The sequence below is a fragment of the Ovis aries genome, chromosome 12, assembly GCF_016772045.2.
Source record: "Ovis aries strain OAR_USU_Benz2616 breed Rambouillet chromosome 12, ARS-UI_Ramb_v3.0, whole genome shotgun sequence".
In the NCBI taxonomy this organism is placed as follows: Eukaryota; Metazoa; Chordata; class Mammalia; order Artiodactyla; family Bovidae; genus Ovis; species Ovis aries.
In genome coordinates, this window is record NC_056065.1 from 29,226,613 (window position 1) to 29,245,490 (window position 18,878).

At 53.4% G+C, this 18,878-nt stretch overlaps 2 protein-coding genes across 26 annotated transcripts in view; one reads left to right on the forward strand and one right to left on the reverse strand.

Moving 5' to 3' along the window:
• Positions 1-13,126, forward strand: part of COQ8A (coenzyme Q8A) — a 47,452-nt gene extending 34,326 nt beyond the window's left edge. For all 5 annotated transcript variants that reach the window (XM_042257166.2, XM_027976322.3, XM_027976320.2 and 2 more), the window contains exons 5-15: positions 4,518-4,592; positions 7,786-7,908; positions 8,607-8,692; positions 8,805-8,945; positions 9,430-9,511; positions 9,606-9,699; positions 9,944-10,085; positions 10,312-10,419; positions 10,557-10,622; positions 11,072-11,158; positions 11,991-13,126. In XM_042257166.2, the coding sequence (XP_042113100.1) occupies positions 4,518-4,592; positions 7,786-7,908; positions 8,607-8,692; positions 8,805-8,945; positions 9,430-9,511; positions 9,606-9,699; positions 9,944-10,085; positions 10,312-10,419; positions 10,557-10,622; positions 11,072-11,158; positions 11,991-12,278 (1,292 nt within the window). In that variant the 3' untranslated portion in view covers positions 12,279-13,126. The remainder of the gene's footprint in view (positions 1-4,517; positions 4,593-7,785; positions 7,909-8,606; positions 8,693-8,804; positions 8,946-9,429; positions 9,512-9,605; positions 9,700-9,943; positions 10,086-10,311; positions 10,420-10,556; positions 10,623-11,071; positions 11,159-11,990) is intronic.
• Positions 13,127-13,918: 792 nt separating this feature from the next.
• Positions 13,919-18,878, reverse strand: part of CDC42BPA (CDC42 binding protein kinase alpha) — a 298,329-nt gene continuing 293,369 nt past the window's right edge. For all 21 annotated transcript variants that reach the window (XM_004013640.6, XM_060396358.1, XM_060396357.1 and 18 more), the window contains one exon: positions 13,919-18,455. In XM_004013640.6, coding sequence (XP_004013689.2) covers positions 18,324-18,455 — 132 coding nt within the window. In that variant the 3' untranslated portion in view covers positions 13,919-18,323. The remainder of the gene's footprint in view (positions 18,456-18,878) is intronic.

Sequence of the window (18,878 nt, forward strand, 5' to 3'; positions counted from 1 at the left end):
CCTGAGGGCTGGGGGGCTGGGTGTGGGTGGGGATAAAGGTGACACACAGAGAGTGAGCGAGCCTGGGCTCAGGGTGTCCTTACCAACTCGGGGGATCTGAGACAGAGGTGCCACCTGGCTCTGTGGGAAGAAGGAACCTTCCTGCACCCTGCCCTTCTCTCTCCACGAGGCTCTGAGAGTCCTTTAAATCAGCCGTGTTGGGGACTGGCAGGAGGGCCAGTCTATTCCTGGTTCAGTAGAGCAGGAGCTCTGAGGTCAAGGTCAGGGCTGGCTGGCTGGCGGGGCTGCTCACCTCCCGGGCCGCAGTGGGGAGCCTGTCTGTTGGCAGTTCTGCAGGCCTGGCACCAGGCTGGTCCTGAGGGAGTTCGCGGGGCCAGAGGAGGAGCCTGCGGCTCCTTTGCATTCTCCTTTGCAGAATGTTCCCTCCGTGATTCAGTGTTCAGTGACATGTCCTTGGCTTGGAGAGCTTTGGCTCTGTCCCACAGCCTAGAAGTGGCCAGAGAAGAGTCTGAGGGGCCCAGCAGGAGGCGCGGGGGGCTCTGCAGAGGGAGGGGCGCGGCGTCTGCTCGCAGTGGCCAGGCTGGGTAGCCTTTGGTGTGTCTGCCTCTCTCGTAGGCTTCTCTTTGGATTTGATCTACCCAGAGAAAAATCTTGGGGCAGAGAGACACTGGTGAAGGTCATTAGGATTTGAAGGTTAACGTTCCCATTATCATTATTTTGCTAAGTCAGATAGTGTGATGAGTGGGGTGGGGATGGGCAGGCAGCAGGGAGTTAATATTTGACCAGAGATGCGGCTCCGGCTCTGTGCTCAGTGTCCCCTGGGGCTGGGTTGGGGTGTCAGAGGGAAACAGGCCACAGCATCTCCATTCAGCACACCAGGGTGTCCTTGGGGGCATCTCCAGATGACTGTGGCCTCTTCCTGTGGCTGCCAGAACTTGGCTTATGCTTGGCATGTGCTGCTAGGCCCTTGAAATGTGGCTGGTCCAAGTTGAGATGTGCTCTGAGAGTAGAACACACCTTGGGTTTGAGGGCTTAGTGTAAGAAAAGAGTAATATATCTTTTTAACAACGTTTATATAGAGTACTTGTAAGGGATGGTATGTTGAGTTGCTGTTGTTCAGTTGCTCAGTCATGTCTGACTATTTGCGACTTCATGGAGTATATAGCACACCAGGCTTCCCTGTCCTTCACCATCTCCTGGAGCTTCTAAAACTCATGTCCATTGAGCTGATGATGCCATTCAACCATCTCATCCTCTGTTGACCCTTTCTTCTGCCTTCAGTCTTTCCAGTATCAGGGTCTTTGCATCAGGCCAAAGTATTAGAGCTTCAGTTTCAACATCAGTCCTTCCAGTGAATATTCAAGATTAATTTCCTTTAGGATTGATTGGTTTGCTCTCCTTGCTGTCCAAGGGACTCTCAAGAGTCTTCTCCAACACAACAGTTCAAAAGAATCAATTCTTCAGCACTCAGCCTTCTTTATGGTCCAACTTTCACATCCATTCATTCCTGCTGGAAAAACCATAGCTTTGACTAGATGGACCTTTCTTGGCAAAGTAATGTCTCAGCTTTTTAATATGCTGTCTAGGTTTGTCATAGTTTTTCTTCCAAAGAGCAAGTGTCTTTTAATTTCATGGCTGTAGTTACCATCTACAGTGATTTTGGAGCCCAAGAAAGTAAATTCTGTCATTGTTTCCATTGTCTCCCCATCTATTTGCCATGAAGTAAGTGATGGGACCGAGTGCCGTGATCTTAGTTTTTTGAATGTTGAGTTTTAAGCCAGCTTTTTCACTTTCCCCTTTCACTTTGATCAAGAGGTTTTTTAGTTCTTCTTCACTTTCTGCCATAAGGGTGGTGTCACCTGCATATCTGAGGTTATTGATATTTCTCCTGGCAATCTTGATTCCAGATTGTGCTTCATCTAGCCCGCCTTTTCTCATGATGTACTCTGCATATAAGTTAAATAAGCAGGGTGACAATATACAGCCTTGACATACTCCTTTCCCAATTTGGAACCAGTAAATTTTTTCATATCCAGTTCTCAACTGTTGCTTCTTGAGTTGCATACAGGTTTCACAGGAGGCAGGTAAGGTGGTCGGGTAATCCCATCTCTTTAAGAATTTTCCACAGTTTGTTGTGATTCACAGTCAAAGGCTTTAGCTCAGTCAATGAAGCAGAAGTAATTGTTTTTTTTCTGGAGTTCTCTTGCTTTTTCTGTGATCTGGTGGATGTTGCTAATTTGATCTGTGATTCCTCTGCCTTTTCTAAATCCAGCTTGAACATCTGGAACTTCTCGGTTCATGTACTGTTGAAGCCTAGCTTGGAGAATTTTGAGCATTACTTTGCTAGCATGTGAAATGAGTGCAATTGTGTGGTAGTTTGAACATTCTTTGGCATTGCCTTTCTTTGGGATTGGAGTGAAAACTGACCTTTTCCCATTCTGTGGCCACTACTGAGTTTTCCAAATTTGCTGGCATTCTGAGTGTAGCACTTTCACAGCATCATCTTTTAGGATTTGAAATAACTCAGCTGGAATTCCATCACTTCCACTAGCTTTGTTCATAGTAATGCTTCCTAAGGCCCACTTGACTTCACATTCCAAGATGTCTGGCTCGAGGTGAGTGATCACAGCATCATGATCGTCTGTGTCATTAAGATCTTTTTTGTATAGTTCTTCTGTGTATTCTTGCCACCTCTTAATATCTTCTGCTTCTTTTAGGTCCATACCATTTCTGCCCTTTATTGTGCCCATCTTTGCATGAACTGTTCCCTTCGTATCTCTCATTTTCTTGAAGAGATCTCTAGTCTTTCCCATTCTATTGTTTTCCTCTGAGGAGGCCTTAGAAATAGCTGAAAAAAAGAAGAGAAGTGAAAGGCAAAGGAAAAGGAAAGATATACCCATCTGAATGCAGAGTTCCAGAGAATAGAGATAAAAAAGCCTTCCTAAGTGAACAATGCAAAGAAATAGAAGAAATATGTTGAGTACTTTGGGTTAAGTAAAATATACAATCAGAATTCATTTCGTATGCTTCTTTTTGCCTTTTTAATGTGGTCACGAGAAAATTAAAAATATCCGTAGCTGGCATTCTATTTCCTGGGCAGCACTGGTCTACCCTTTGAATAGGAGAAAGGACAGTAATAGTGAACATCTTTAAACAATGTTGCGCTATGACTGCCCCTCCTGGGAGCGCTTCAGTCTTATTCCACTGTTTAATCCTCACACCGATGGAAGAGGCAGGAGCTGCCTTTACAGCTGACAAAGTGGGGGCTGCGCATTTGCCTAATGATGGGTAAAGTGTATTCCAAAAGTACATATTTTTTAATTTGGTTATCTTTTTTGATTTTTGAAATTTATCTTCATTAAGTAGCTTTCTCAGTAAATGCAATAGTATTTCTCACAGAAGTAACACATAATCGTAGAAAATTTGGAAAATGTAAAAGCACGTGCAGGTTTCCTTGCCCGGTGTGCGCCCACCGGGCCTGGAAGGAAGCTGTTCCATCAACCTCCCCGCCCCCAGGACCGTGCTCACCAGCGCCGGCTGTTCTTGGGCCTCTTTGGCATCTTCCCGGGTCACTGCTGTCCCGTCTGCTGTGGTCAGTGTCCTCCTCCACGTGCTATTCACACTCTCGGCTAACTGCGCTCCTGCCCCTAAGCCAGCCGGATCTGTGTTTGAAGTAGAGGAGATGGGCCCTGGGCCAGGCTCCTGGGCTTTCTTTCTGTGTGGGCTGAGTGGCACCTGCTGGGCTCCTCGGGCCTCTCCTGGACAGTTGGGATCATCCAGTACCAACCTCTGGACAAATGAGGTGTTAAGAAACCTTGATTTCAAAGGTTGATGAAAGGAGAAAGTGAGGCTGGTACTCCACCATCCGTAAACCCCTGTGCGTGTCTGTGGGGCCTTCCTCGAGTGAGAGCTGCGGTCTGCACTCCAGTGAGTCCCCATGGCTTTCGCAAAATGTTCCAACCCTACCAATGACTGCTGTATGTTATGGTGGTAATATGTCTCCTTGCAGCTGCAGTGAACTAGGTCAGAGAGTTCTAGGGTGTTGAGGCTCACTGCACACACTGTGAAGTGGGTGACTGTGTCCCGAAGGGTGGCCTGTGTTGTCCTTGGCCTGCAGCCATTCCTGGTTTATTTTCCATTTGTGCTGTGCCTCCCCGTGTGTTTTTCATTGTATGTTGTCTCGGGCGTGCGTGTGTGTCATGTGAGCATATAGCAAAGACGATGGGAGTGCGGGTAGAGGGGACTTTTCCACCAGCGCGCTCGTCTTGGTCCAGGTGTTCTCTGGAAACAGTCACTGTGTATTTCCTACCTTTTCACAATGTCTGCGGTGTCAGCAGGGGTCCCTGGGGAGTGAGGTCCACAGTGTCAGCGGGGGTCCCTGGGGAGCGAGGTCCACAGTGTCAGCGGGGGTCCCTGGGGAGCGAGGTCCTTGTCTGCCTGGAGCTCCGGGGCTCATGGGGAAGGGCAATGTGCAGCTCCTGAGCGAATGCCCAGAGCCCTCAACCTCCTCTTTGCAGGTCTGGCCGTAGGTCTGGGCTTTGGGGCCCTGGCCGAGGTTGCCAAGAAGAGCCTCCGCCCTGAGGACCCCTCAGGTGAGCTGGGCCCTTGACCAGGAGGGTAGGGTGGGCCCTGGGAGGTGGGCGTGTCAGCTCCGAGCTCCTGTCTGTGTTCCCCGAGGGTTGGCCTCCATGGGCACCCTGCACCTTGTGTTTGCATAAATGGCAGCCCTGGAGTTTGGAACCTGAAGGCCGCTGTGCACCCGTCCCGGCCCATGTTGACTCACCCACCCTCCTGGCTCCTCCAGAGGGTGAAGAGGAGTTCACTTGCTCTCTCCTGACAGGAGTGTCGGGTTCCGTTGGGGCCCCGGGTCTGCTAGGCCAGCTGCCCAGGGCTCCCCGTTTGGCTGTGGCTGAGGGATGTGGGAGCTGCTGGAGCTATGGGGCCTCCATCCCCCTGCTCGGTACCCTGGGGTGGCCATCTCCTCTCCAGCCTCAGACCCTTTTGTCTCTGAGGCGAAGGTCATGACTCTCCTGTGATCCCAGGGTCAGCCTGGGGTCAGGTCAGAATGCCCAGTTCCCCCTGGTCTGGGTGGCCAGCTGTGGGCAGCACCCCATGGAGAAAGTTCTCCAGACTGGCTGCTGGAACCTGGGTGTTTATGGTGCTGTGTTAGTGGGTCAGGGGGCAGCTCCCCCCGCCTCCCACTTGTGGGGGTGCCCAGCCAGGGCCTGTCCCCCAAGCTTGTCCTGGCATGGGGGTGGGTTGGGTAGATGCAGAGAACTTTCCCTTTAATGGAATTCTGGTGGCCATTAAGGGCAGCCCTGCTAAAGCCGTCTGCTTGTGGATTTCTCAACGTGTACTTGATGTTCCGGGCTGAGTGCCCCCTGTCCCTATTCAGGGCTCATCAGCTCATTCCAGGGCCTGACACCTCCTCCTCCCATCACTGTGGACCCTGAGTGGTCCCCACGGTCCGGCTGCGCTGTGGTCCCTGAGCCCTGGCTACAGCCCTGGGGCCGGCTCCCCTGGTGGCCTGCCAGCCACCTGGATGGCCCTGCTGCACCTGCAGGACCCTCTCAAGGGGACAAGAGTCCTCTCGGGGGAGACAACACTAGCCCGTCCCACTGGCCCCTGAGCATGTATGTCCTTGGAAGGGGCCGGAGGACAGAGAGGATTAGGGAGGTATTTTTAGTGTTGGTGCTGAGGCTCCAGGAAGTGAAGCCTGACTCTGGAGTGAGAAGCCAGCCTTCCCTAGGCACAGATCCTCCCATCCTCCACTCCAAAATTGGCAGCTCTCCATCCTGCCTTGTCCAAGCAGGGAAGAGGCAACCCTGGCTCCTAGGTTACAGCTGGTGTCGTTTGTCAGGGAAGCGGTGGCCTGGCTGGGGGTCAGGGCACCTGGGTGCCACCAGACTGGGAGCAGGACGTGGGGCTCAGGCCAGAGGGTGTGCTCCCCCTTCCTGAGCAGCGCCTGGAGTGCTGGGCCTGGAGGGCACCCACCAGCCCACCCCGCCCTCCCCAGGGAGCCTCTTCTGGCTGGGGGCCAGCCCACCATGGGCTCCCTGACTTCCCCATATTGTTCTCAGACCACCCTTGCCCGGGCTGTGGAGACTGGCCAGCTGTGAGGAGGGGCTGCCTAGAAATCTCAGGGGGCCAGGCCCTGTCTCTCAATGTCAGAGTCACCGTGTCACTCGGGGTGAAAGCGCCCTCCTCCTGCCTGGGGCGGGGTCTTCTTCCTCCCCTGCCTCCTCAGGGACACAACCCAGGTCCCCCGCCCACAGGGCCCAGGGGCTGAGCGGCTGGGAAGGGCAGAGGGGACTTAGAGGTCTGCCAGGAACTCCTCTTGGCCCAGCCACCTTGGAGTGGCCCCGCTCAGGGGCTGTGGCTTCCTTGACGTTCAGCTGCTGGCCTCTTCCTGTGGAGCTTAACTCTCTCCCTTTTCTGGGACCCTGTCCTGATATCTGGTTCCCTGAGAGTGAGCCTGACCCTGTGTAGGCCTAACAGCTACCCTCAGATGCTGGCCTTCAGACTCACCCTGCTTTAGCCCCTTGGCCCTGCTATATCAGAGGCCAGGCTGATAGAGCCCTGGGCAGAGGGCAGTGGCATGATGTCACCTCCCCTGGTCCCCCCATGGGGATCAGGCTCAGACCTGCTCTGAGTGCTGGACCAGGCCAGCAGGGATGCAGGCTGAGGAAAGTGCCAGGCGCCGTGGGGGCAGCCTGGGGAGTTTCTGGTCTAACTGGGCTCACAGGACAGAGGGCAGGACCACTGGGTGACCCCTTCCTCGTCACCTTGAGTCACTACCCTGTACCCTCCCACCCCTGAGTATTCTGCTCCCCTGAGGTTCCTACACTTTCTCCCTGGGCCAGCTGGTTGCAGGGCCTCTGTGGGGAGAGGGGAGAGGTGGGCACCCACCTGGTGAGGCTGTCCTTGACCCTTCACTCCCCCTACTGGAGGACTGCACTCTCACCTTGGCCAGCGGGCCCTGGGTGACTGTGCAGGGACTCCGGGGGTGCTGGTGGCCTTTGTCCAGGACACTGAGGGGCAGTGACTTCCCTGGTGGCTCAGAAGGTAAAGCGTCTGTCTACAATGCGGGAGACCAGGGTTCAATCCCTGGGTTGGGAAGATCCCCTGGAGAAGGAAATGGCAACCCACTCCAGGACTATTTCCTAGAAAAGCCCATGGACGGAGGAGCCTGGTAGGCTATAGCCCATGGGGTCGCAAAGAGTCGGACGCGACTGAGTGACTTTGCTTTCACTTTTTTCAGTTTCACTTTCTGAGGGGCAAGGGACTGTCACTTGGCCAGGGCTGACATGGAGGGAGAGGCCCCATGGGCCAGTCCGTGTGTGTGTGTGTGTGTGTGTGTGTGTGTGTGTGTGCGCTGACATGGAGGGAGAGGCCCCATAGGCCAGCCTGTGTGTGTGTGTATGTTGGGAGGATGCTGGGGGCTGGCCTGGGGAGACCTAGGGGGCCCTGGAGGGCCTTCCTCAGTGTCTGGGGGGCAAGTGTGAGATGTGGAGTTAAAACTGCACTGCCAGTTTTGTGGCACCCCGGGAGGGAAGCCCTTTGTGTCAGGCTCTCTGCTGGGCTCTATTCCACCGCCCTTAAAACGTGTTGAACCCTGACATTTCGGTATTGTTCCTGTTTTTACTGGGAGAACCAGTGATTTGCCAAGACTCACAACCGGGGGCTGGTGGGCTGGGTTGTATTCAGTCTTGAGTGGGGGGGGTGGGGGTCCCAGGTCTGGCAGCCCCGCCTGAGGGGCATCATGGTGGCTTTGCTCCCCTGCAGGGAAGAAGGCCGTGTTGGACTCCAGCCCCTTCCTGTCGGAGGCCAACGCGGAGCGCATCGTGCGCACGCTCTGCAAGGTGCGCGGGGCGGCGCTCAAGCTGGGCCAGATGCTGAGCATCCAGGGTGAGTGTGGCCGGCGGGGGGCAGGGGTGGGCTGGCGGGGCCGGGGGGGGGGGGGCAGAGAGAGGGCGTGTGTTTTGGCCCCACTGGGACGACGAGCAGGGAGGGAGGTTTTCTGCTCACTGGCTTCTCTTGTTTGCGTCCTTGCTGTTAACCAACCTGGGATGTTTAAAAAACAATCTTAAAGAAGAGCCCCCGGTTGTTTTTTGGCTTCTTCTGAGTGTCCTGGCATATCCCAAAGTCCTGGCATCTCAAAAATTGACGAGAGTCAGGCTGATGGACCTAGGGTGCTGTGGGGGAGCTCACGGGCTGCAGTGCCGTGACATCGGGGCGTGAGGGGTGTGGTCCAGGGAAGGAAGGCTGGGGAAGACGCTGTGGCTGAGCAGGAGGCGGGCTTGGTGTAGCACTGAGAGTGGAGCTTGGGTTCAGGGGAGCCTCAGGGCTTCTGATGGGGCCCCCCCCATGGCAGAGCAGCTGAGAGGCTGGTGTCCTGAGTGGGAGCAAACCAGTTCCCCTCAAGCAGGAGGAACCTGAGGCTGGGCCTGTGCCTCGGCTTCTCTGAACCGGGGCTCAGTGTGTGGAAGGGTGGAGCAGCACTGGACCTCCTCTGAGGAGGCTGCACTGGGCAGGGTGATGGAGGTGGCCTGCACACCCTCCTTCTGAGGGGTCAGCACTCTGCTGTCTGCTCTGCTGCCTTCCAGACGATGCCTTCATCAACCCCCATCTGGCCAAGATCTTCGATCGGGTCAGGCAGAGTGCAGACTTCATGCCGCTGAAGCAGATGATGGTGAGGCCGGGGCTTCTTGGCTGGGGCACGGCAGCCCTGTGGGAGGGGATGGGGGGCCTCCTCAGGGTGTCCCCGGCTGTGCTCACAGCCCCTCCCTGGCCTCTCTCTCCAGAAAACTCTCAACAACGACCTGGGCCCCAACTGGCGGGACAAGCTGGAGTACTTCGAGGAGCGGCCCTTCGCCGCCGCCTCCATCGGGCAGGTGCACCTGGCCCGCTTGAAGGGGGGCCGCGAGGTGGCCATGAAGATCCAGGTAGGCGCCCAGGGTGTGTGCTCATGTCTTCAGGAGCTGCTCAGGGCAGAGCCGGGGCCTGTGGTGTGGGGGCCTCTGCACCCACATGCCCTGTGTGCCCCGCGCCCAGGGTAGAGTGCATGTCTCCTCGCTTATGTCCCTAGCACCAGATCAGCGCTCGGTGCAGAGAAGTATTTGTGGAGTGACTGGGAGGGTTAGCAGCCTCCCACAAGCTTGGTTCGAGTGGGGTGGGGACGGGGGCGAGTGACGGTCTGCCTGGGGGCCTGAGCTGGAGGGGTGGGGCAGCTGTCTCTGCATGGGCGTGGGGGTGTGGTAGGTGGAGTAGAATAGGTGGGTCCAAGGGTTACAGCAGCATCGTGGGGTCTTGGCTCCGCCCTAGAGCTGTGGGGTCTGGGAGAGACACAGCTGGGAAGCTAATGGGTGGCAGGAGGGTGGGCCCGCAGGGCAGTGCTCTGAGTGCCTGGTGCCCCTCTGCTCCCCGCAGTACCCTGGCGTGGCCCAGAGCATCAACAGTGATGTCAACAACCTCATGACTGTGCTGAACATGAGCAACATGCTTCCAGAAGGTCTGAGGCTGCTGCTGGGCAAGGGCAGGCGTCGAGGGTGGGGTGCTGACTCGGGGAGCCCCTGGCCACCCTGACACCCTCCTCCCCCACCCAGGCCTGTTCCCCGAACACCTGATTGACGTGCTGCGGCGGGAGCTGGCCCTTGAGTGTGACTACCAGCGGGAGGCCGCTTGTGCCCGCAGGTTCAGGTGCGTCTCCAGCCTCGGGCCCTCGCCCACTGCTCCCGCTGCGGGGACAGGAGAGGTGGAAGCCCCTCCAACGCCGAGGGGCGGAAGACCGTGGTTGGAGCCTGGAGTCGGAGCCCCGTCCCCCACCAGCTGGAGGCAGGGCCCTCGGCCTGGAGGGTTCAGCCCCTTGCTGTCCTGCGTGTCGTCTCCAGGGTGGGGGTGGGAGGATCAGGGCAAACAGGGTGTGATCTCTCGACCCTGCCAGGGAGCTACTGAAGGACCACCCCTTCTTCTACGTGCCCGAGATCGTGGACGAGCTCTGCAGCCCCCACGTGCTGACCACAGAGCTGGTGTCTGGCTTCCCCCTGGACCAGGCCGAGGGGCTGAGCCAGGAGATTCGAAATGAGGTATGTCACTTGGTGACCCTAGAGTCCCCAGCACTTCCTGTGGGGGCAGGGACAAGAGTGCTTCATCGTCTCCCTACTCGGCGATATACCTGGAATCAAAGTTGGCTGTGGGCGGGAGGTGGGGTGAGGTGGGTGATGAGAGGAGAGCAGGGGGCAGGCTTCCAGGTCTGGGTCTAGGAGGGGCCAGGCGGCCTGGCGCGGTGTGACTGGACCCACCGGCCCCCAGATCTGCTACAACATCCTGGTACTGTGCCTGCGGGAGCTGTTCGAGTTCCACTTCATGCAGACAGACCCGAACTGGTCCAACTTCTTCTACGACCCTGAGCTGCACAAGGTGAGCACCCGGCGGGCTCCCACAGGGGCTCTGAGCTCTGCTGCACCAGGGCTCCACGATCCAGGGGTCTCAGCCCCCCGTGGCCCTGTCCCTCCACCCCACGGGGGCAAACCTTCCCTGGTATCGCCCATCCTCAGGTGGCTCTTCTGGACTTCGGGGCAACTCGGGAATTTGACAGATCCTTCACCGACCTCTACATCCAGGTAGAGGAGTGTGGGGGGCTGGCCTTGGCGCGTGCCCTGCTGGGGCCTGGAGGGAGGGTGGGCTCCCGTCCGGATGTCCGTCTGTTCCTGGTGTTCGGTGACAGTGGAGGAGGTCATAGCCGCCTGAGGCGCAGAGGAAAGTAAAAGTCACTCAGTCACGTCTGAGTTTGTGACGCCGTGGACTGGAGCCCCCCAGGCTCCTTTGTCCATAGGATTCTCTGGGCGAGAATACTAGAGTGGGTAGCCATTCCCTTCTCCAGGGGATCTTCCCAACTCAGGGAACCCTGGTCTCCTGCACTGCAGGCAGATTCTTTACTGTCTGAGCCACCAGGGAAACCCAAGTAAAGGGTAAAAGTGGATGTGCTGGCATGTGAGGGGAGGGGAGGGTGCCAGCCCCTGGACCCCCCAGGATCTCCTCTCTACGTGCCACCCATGGTGCCTCTGTCCAGATCATCAGGGCTGCTGCTAACCAGGACAGGGAGGCTGTACTGAAGAAATCCATAGAGATGAAGTTCCTCACCGGCTACGAGGTCAAGGTGAGCTCTCTTGACTCTGGAGGTGCACCAGGCCTGCTGAGTCACATGCAGCCACTGGGCCAATTTTGGTATTTGTGGGAAGGGTGGGACGAGGACTGCTTTTCCTGTGAAATCTGAAGGGTATCTCAGTTTGTAAGTGGATGAAATCAGAGTTGGTACGGCAGGTCGGGCAGGCCCTGTCCCAGCCGGTGGGCCGAGGTCCTCAGAATACCAGGGCTGGTCATGAAGCCCTTGTGTCCCACCCCAGCCCATGTCGAGATCCTAGTCATTGGGCTCATTGTGGGCGCTCAGGGCCTGGGTGAGCAGGTGGGATGGCAAAACCCAGCCCCCACTTCCTGTGGCCTCACTGGGGAAGGGGTGAGGGGCGCGCTGGAAGAGATCTTAGTAGCCTCTTAAATGAAGGAGTGACCGTGTTGGGGTCCTGTCGCCAGATAGCAGCACTGTCCTCTCCTGACAGAGGGGAAGGGTTGCGGACCCCAGGTGGTCTTGGGTCTACCGCCCAGGAGTGCAGAGGCTCACCTCAGCTCAGGCCTGTGGCTCTTTTGGGATTGACAGGCATTTTATAAAACCTCTGGATTTGAGTGCCCTCAGGCTGGGTCACACCTGGCATTCTGCCACAGATCTGCCAAGCTCCCTTTCTTCTTACCTGGAAGAAAGGTCACACAGGAAGTGGTTTGAGTTCATGCCCTGGTTACCATGATTCAATCTGGGTGAAGCACTCACTACCTGCCCTGCCCTCAGGGAGCGCTCAGTCTAGCCCCTGGGGGTGTGTGTGGGAGGAGCCCTGGGCTTGAAGCCCCAGCCCTTCAGTCTCCCCTCCCGCTTCCTCCAGGCCATGGAAGACGCCCACTTGGATGCCATCCTCATCCTGGGGGAGGCCTTTGCCTCGGAGGAGCCCTTTGACTTTGGCACCCAGAGCACCACCGAGAAGATCCACAACCTGATCCCCATCATGCTGAGGCACCGGCTCGTCCCGCCGCCCGAGGAGACCTACTCCCTGCACAGGAAGATGGGCGGCTCCTTCCTCATCTGCTCGAAGCTGAAGGCCCGGTTCCCCTGCAAGGCCATGTTTGAGGAGGCCTACAGCAACTACTGCAGGAGGCAGGCCGAGCAGCAGTAGCAGGACCCTCCGTCCTCGGTCCTTGAGCCGCTGAAGCTAGTGGGAAGCTGGTGGTGCCACGCTGCATTTAAACTTCACCCGGTGGGAGAGGGCGGCCGGGCTGATGGGGGGATGCTGCTCGGAGCCTGTTGCCCGCGCTTATACATGGTTTTTTGCTAAGTGGCTGTGGGGTAAGAGGAGCAAGGATGAAAATGCAGCCCCACTACTGTCTGTCAGAATTTGCTTATTATTTAGTAATCCTCTGAAATGGCTCTCGATAAAAAGACAATTTTATTTCCTCTTCCTTTTTGTAACAGGGTTTTTTTGCTAATGTGAATGTTAACCAGAAGATAAGAGTTCTTCCTTTGAATCCCTGCCACCAAAAACAAAAACAAAACACCAAAACCAGAAAAGCCTTTTTGGATTTTATTGAGTGTGTAATATCAGGTTTGTGTGTGTGTGTGTGTGTTTCTAGAATGAGATTTGTATTTTCTGCCTTTTCCTCTGTGGCCTGGATCTAGAAGTGCTGACCTGAGCAGTGCCAACAAGTACCACTTTGCCAAGCCAGGCCCACCCACACCTGCTCTCTGGCTGGTTGCTAGAGGCTTTCTTGAGAGCGGAGGTTTCCAGAGAACTGCCGCCTCCTACAAGGAGGACAGGAGCCACAGAAGGAGAGAGGGCCACACGCGCTGTCCCTGGGCTCCAAGAGAGGTGTGCGGGGGTCCTTCCTCCCGCCCCAGGCCCCTGGTCTTGATGTGCACATATCACCTGCTTGGACCCAAGGGGTCATCTCAGGCTGTGTTAATATTCGTACAAATCTTGTAAATTGTCTGTACTTGTTTCAATTAAAAAAAAACAAGAAAACAAAACCCTAGCATTCTGGCATTAATTCTTTCACTTGCAAAGGCTTCTGAGCTGATGATGATGAGCCCGAGGTCAACGTCACACCCTTTCCTGCCTCCAGATGCTTCTGCAAGGTTTGGCCCTGTTCCCACCATGAGGCTCTCTGTACCTGAACCCAGAAGGCTTAGCCCATATTCATCATCAGAGAAAGATGGCAGAGTTGAGTCGGAGCAGGAGACAAATCTTGCAAAGCCGAGAATATTTCTTCACTGGTCCTTTACAGATGTTTGCCAACCTCTGCACAGCTCCTGTCTCTAAAGCACGGTTTCAAACAGTGAACCAACAGCTAACAGAAAAGTCCATTACATGTGAAACGGAACAGGGTGGGGTCTCAGAATAATTATTCAGCTGCAGCCAATTTAAGATCTCCTTTGTTAAGACCACCCAGGCCTTCCTGAGCGTCCTCAGCTGTGACATTCTAGCTCAAGCACAAGTTGTGGGGCGGGCCTCGTGTGGTAGGCTCCCTGTGGCAAGCACACACAGCAGGACAGCCCACAGATGTGCTGGCAGAGCCTGGCCTTGCAGACTGGGCACCAAGGGAGTTCGGACCAGAGAGCGGAGAGAGGGTCAAACACTGTTCTCACCTGAGCTATGGGAGGAACTAAGAAGAGGCCCAGATTAACTCCCCATCCTTCCAGTGTCACGAGGAAGCTGGCTGAGGGGGGAGACAGGCAGAAATCGGGGTTCAGAGATGAAAAGAGTCAGTCACCTTTTTGCCATTCCTCAGACTTCTTAAAAAAAGACAAAATACTCAGTTCTAACAGTTCTCTGTTTTATTGCAATACATCAGAGTCTGGTTAATATTAAGTGATACCAACATAAAATATCGGCGAGGAGTCTTGTTACATTTTTGACTGTCCCACCTTAAATATTTCTGTGCAAAAGAATCCACACCATTGTTTGGTAGCAGAGAATCTCCTTATAAAGTTCCCTAAGACACTGAGGGGGTAAAACCAAACAAAATAAAGAGTGATCAGAGGCCAAAGCAGTTATCTTTTCCCCTTCCATACACACTTATTTGTCAGCATTATATTCTAAACAAAAAAATGATTACACCCAGGCCATGCAAAACTGTACAATAATATTACAATGAGAAAAAACCCTAAAAAATTTATAAAATAAATGATATTACACTATCAAATAAAAAGGCAGGTCATTTTGTTTTCATGAAATTTCAAGGCTGATTTGTTTTCATCAATTTCCCCCCATAAATGAAATGGTTTGTGTGTGTAACGGTCATCCCTGCGAAGGGAGAGGAGCGCCTGGCCTGCCGACCAGCGCTGAGACTCGAGGCAGAGCTCCAGCTGAAGCGAGGGCCCCTTTGGAGCTGGGCTCTGCAGAGGACGCTGGACTTGTCATAGTGAAGTCATAACAGGGAAAGAGGTTTTTAAGATGGGCCCAATGAAATGCCGTGTGGCTTATCTAATGAATGCAGGGGCTGGGCCAGTGAGAGGAGGGGAGCGGGGGGCCTGGTCATTTCCCAACTGTGCCCAGCAGACTGGGGCAGTGGTGAAGCCTGGCCGCTGCTGAGAACGCTCCTCTGTCCAGAGAGTGGATGCTGAGCTTGACAGGGCTCCGCTGAGCTGGGAGACCACAGAGCTTGGGGACAAAGGCCAGTAAACAGCCCTGTTCTGCCTGGGGGGTCAGGGATGTCTGCCCACCTCTACTCTGGCTTTTCTTTAACGATACCTGAGAGTCCATAGAAATGCAACTGGTCTTTCACAGAAGTAGATGTGGCCACTGAGAAACAAAATGACGTGACTCTAACCACACGGAAGGCAGAGGAGGCTGAGAACCAGCTGGGGAATGACAGAATGCTGCTGTAAACAAAACAGGGATTTCAGATTCTTCCCTGAAGCTTGGGTACAAGCTCTTCTTGGAAAATTAAATAGATGGGCCCTTTTTAGTTGTGTTTCACAGCCTTAAAACTATGCTCCCTCAGAAAGAAGATTAAATCACTAAGTGTAGGTGTGTGTGCACACACATAACTAAAAAAGGTGCTTTAGCAATTATTTGACAAGGAGGAAGGCTTCTGTTTTTGGCAAAAAGATATATGTGTGTGTGTGTGTGTGTGTGTGTGTGTGTATGTATATATGTAATTTTATACACCCAAAGCACATAGCAAGATTAAAGTAGAATTCAAGAGTAGACAACAAATTGGCTGAATATAGATAGCACCAAATATCAACACATCTCGACTATGCCAGAAATGCCTCTTATTTTTCCTTTCTACTGAGAAATAAGCTCCTGCTTCCACGTTTCTTTGAATGTCCTGCTTGAAAACAAAGGACGAATGCAGACAGCAGCATCACATCTGTTCCGTAATCTTTGTTACTGATCCATTTCAGCGATCATTATGCTTTTTGTTTCTCTAGAATCCATTCCCCATCTTCCCAAATCATTCTTTTCAAGAACCTTCAGAAGGTAACTGCTTCATATTGGAGAATGGGGATAAACCCAGTTGAATGATCACTATCTTGGGAAAATAACCCCCAGATTACCACCCTTGGCAGTGTTTCTTCCCCAAGGCTCCTCCTATTGGACACGAATCACATTTGGGACTGCTCTCTTGCTACTGCTAAGACCGTTTCAGATTACTGGAGTATAACCTACTGGGTCAGTATTACACCTCCCCGTGAGTCCAAAAGCCAGGACAAGCCCTTATCTGCCCTGTTCGGGGGCTACAGGGTATGACTCACTATACTTCAGATATGGTTATTATTTTGATCCTAAAAGCATCTGAAAGAAATAAGCACCTATAGGCAACAGAAACTTAGTTGTCAAAGCTATAAACTAATTAGTGTGGAGTCCAGTGAATCTCAGCCGGATCTGCCTCTGCTCAGAGGAGAAAAGGGGGGCAGGAAGAGGTGAGGGGAAAGCAAAGAAGAGGGTGGGAGGGTCTGAAGGGGACTGGGCCACAGACACTCAGCAGTCGGCTGGCAGGTTCCCTCTCCTCCTGGGAAGTGCCAAACGTAAGGAGTGACTGGAGTCATGGCAGTAACCAGACTCAACGTCTGACTCTTGAAATCTAAATGCACAAAAGTACTTCCACATAACACTTCTCTTCCAAAAGCAAAGGATTTAGAAAGTTAGAATTGTGCAGTCATTTATGCCCATCCCAAGTTAAAGATAAATCTGAGCAAGCGCCAAGTTCAGGATGTGTAAATGCCAAACCTGTTATTATTTTAAAATTCTCTATTGTAGTATTTCACAATATAATGCCCACACAGGACCCTTTCTTCCCTCCCTGAACCTCAGTGACTTCCTCCTGAGAGTGGCATCTTCTGGGAATAGTCCAGTTCCCTGTGGCCTGCGGTGGGAAGTGGAATGGCTGTGGTGTGTGTGTGTGTGTGTGTGTGTGTGTGTGTGTGTGTGTGTGTGTGTGTGTGTGTGTGTGTGTGTGTGTGTGTGTGGGTGTGTGTGTGGGTGTGGGTGTCGGTGTGGAGGTGGTGCTGGGTGGGTAAGACGTCAGTGCTCACACACCAAGATGCGGACAAGTAATGGCAGGAATGCTCTTCCATTTCAGCTGAATTTTAAGAAGACAGCAGAAAATCTGTTGGTACTTCTCAGGGAAATTTAGATAAAAAGTAAGAGAGGCAGATTCTCTGTATGACCGTCAGATATTTTTATTTCTATCTTTCTCTACTCATGTGCTTAACTGGTGAAATGACTCTGGAGAAATAAATTCCTGGTTCTGCATCTCTTTCCTTATGGCAATTAAAATAGCAGGAATCCAAATGGAAACGGGACTAACACAATATAGCTAGGAGGGAGGCAAAGCTTACCCACTCAGGAAGGCCACGCTGGGTTGACTTCCTGTGTGCGGCAGGGATGAGCTGTCTGCTTCCTGCTCCATGTGGGAAAGAGTATTTGGTTAAGGCTGTTCAAGTCCTTGCATTTGAGGTTTTACATTATTTGGTAATTAAACCCCTTTCCCAGGCTTATCTGAGGATGCTGACACCCCCCTCCCCCCCTCAAAACAGATCCCTCTCTGAAGAGAAGCTGGCTCAGCTGGGGACATAGGCCTCACTGCAAGGTGGGGAGGAGATCAGCCAAGGGAAAAAAGCACTCTGCTGAACCTTTTTATGGCCCTTCAGAAACTACGCCATTCCTTGTATCCTTTCAGATGGAAGGGATCCAGAAGGTGACAAAACTGCGTTTCTACATTCATCTGCAGAAGATACCAAAATATAATAACAGATGAGAAGTGCGGTTCAAATTCTACTGCTAGAAATAGAAATGTCTTTTGGATAGAAGTAAATCTGCCTTTTAATGATGCTGCTGAAGAGGCTTTAAATGTTACAAGTCTGGTTCCCAATTTACACTCCAAACCGATGAAACCAAAGCCTTGGAGCATCTCCTAAAGCTCACAGGTGCCCGCGTCCAGCGTGAGAGACGCAGGTTCCCCTGCCCAGTGGGAGAGCTGGCGGTAAGGGGATGCTTGCTCCTCCCAACCTCCCTCTTCACACATCAGTGCCAGGCCTTTCTACCCTTTCATTTTTTAGGTGGAAAACAGACAGGAAACAACACAGTTCTTTAAATTAAATGATCTCTCATATATGCATCCAGTTTTTGTTGAATACAAGATGCTTCTTTTTACTATATACATTCAGTACTTAACCTCTACATTTGTGTATTTATTTAAACTCTGTTTTGTAGTAAAATATGCATCGTTTTAGTGATAAGGGATTTACTGGCAACGATCAGGTCGACATTCACTGTGGTGCTGAAGGGGCTTGGCGCGCGCCCGGGACCCACTGGCGAGCCCCACGTGCTGTCTCAGGGCTACATGAGACTCTACTGTGAAAACAAGGTCTGCTTAATCTTATTCTTATCGCTTACATGTGTGGAATCTGTCTACTTAAGCTACCTTTTAGGGGAAGGGTGAAATAGTCTGGAAAGCAATGCTAAGTGTATGAAATGAAATCAGTATTCATCTAAGCTGCTCAATGAAAGTCTGCCTTTATGGTTGTTGCTGTTAAGTCGAGGAGGGCAGGGATGAAAGTCCTAGGGGCAGAATTCCTGAACCCCCGCCTTGCTACTGCAGTTGGCCCTGGCGTTTTCAGGCAGAGGTTGGGGAAGAGATGACAGTGAGAGGAGGGGGCAGTGGAGGGGAGCCCAGAGCGTCTGAGCGCGGAGGCTGCTCATGGTCCCAGCTCCCGCTCACGGGTCCCAGCTCCCGCGGTCCGTGCTCTCCAGAGATAGGCTCTTGGTCTTCCGGGGCGACACCGGGCTGGGAGGACTGCTCAGATTGGAACTGTTGGAAGCCGTGGAATGCCGCGGAGAATCAGAGTCCTGGGAGGCCAGAGGAAGACATCAGGGAGCAGCAGAGGGTCAGGAGGGGCTCAGGCCACCATGGGTCCTCTCCAGCCACCCTGGCCAATGACTGGACGTGACTTTTCTACAACCCGTTTGCCAATGCAGGAGACATAAGAGACTTGGGTTTGCTCCTCCTCCCTGGGGAAGATCCCCTGGAGGAGGGCACGGCAACCCCCTCCAGTATTCTTCCCTGGAGAATCTCATGGACAGAGGACCCTGGCAGGGTATGGTCTATAGGATCACAGAGAGCTGGACACGGCTGAAGTGACTTAGCACGCGTGCATAACTTCTTTACTGTGGGTAGAAAGCACCTTTTCTGAGCTGAGTAAGAGGCACAGAGTATAACAAATTCTAGTCCTTTCTGCAGGTCTTTGGGAATGTAGGCTATTTTCATATGAA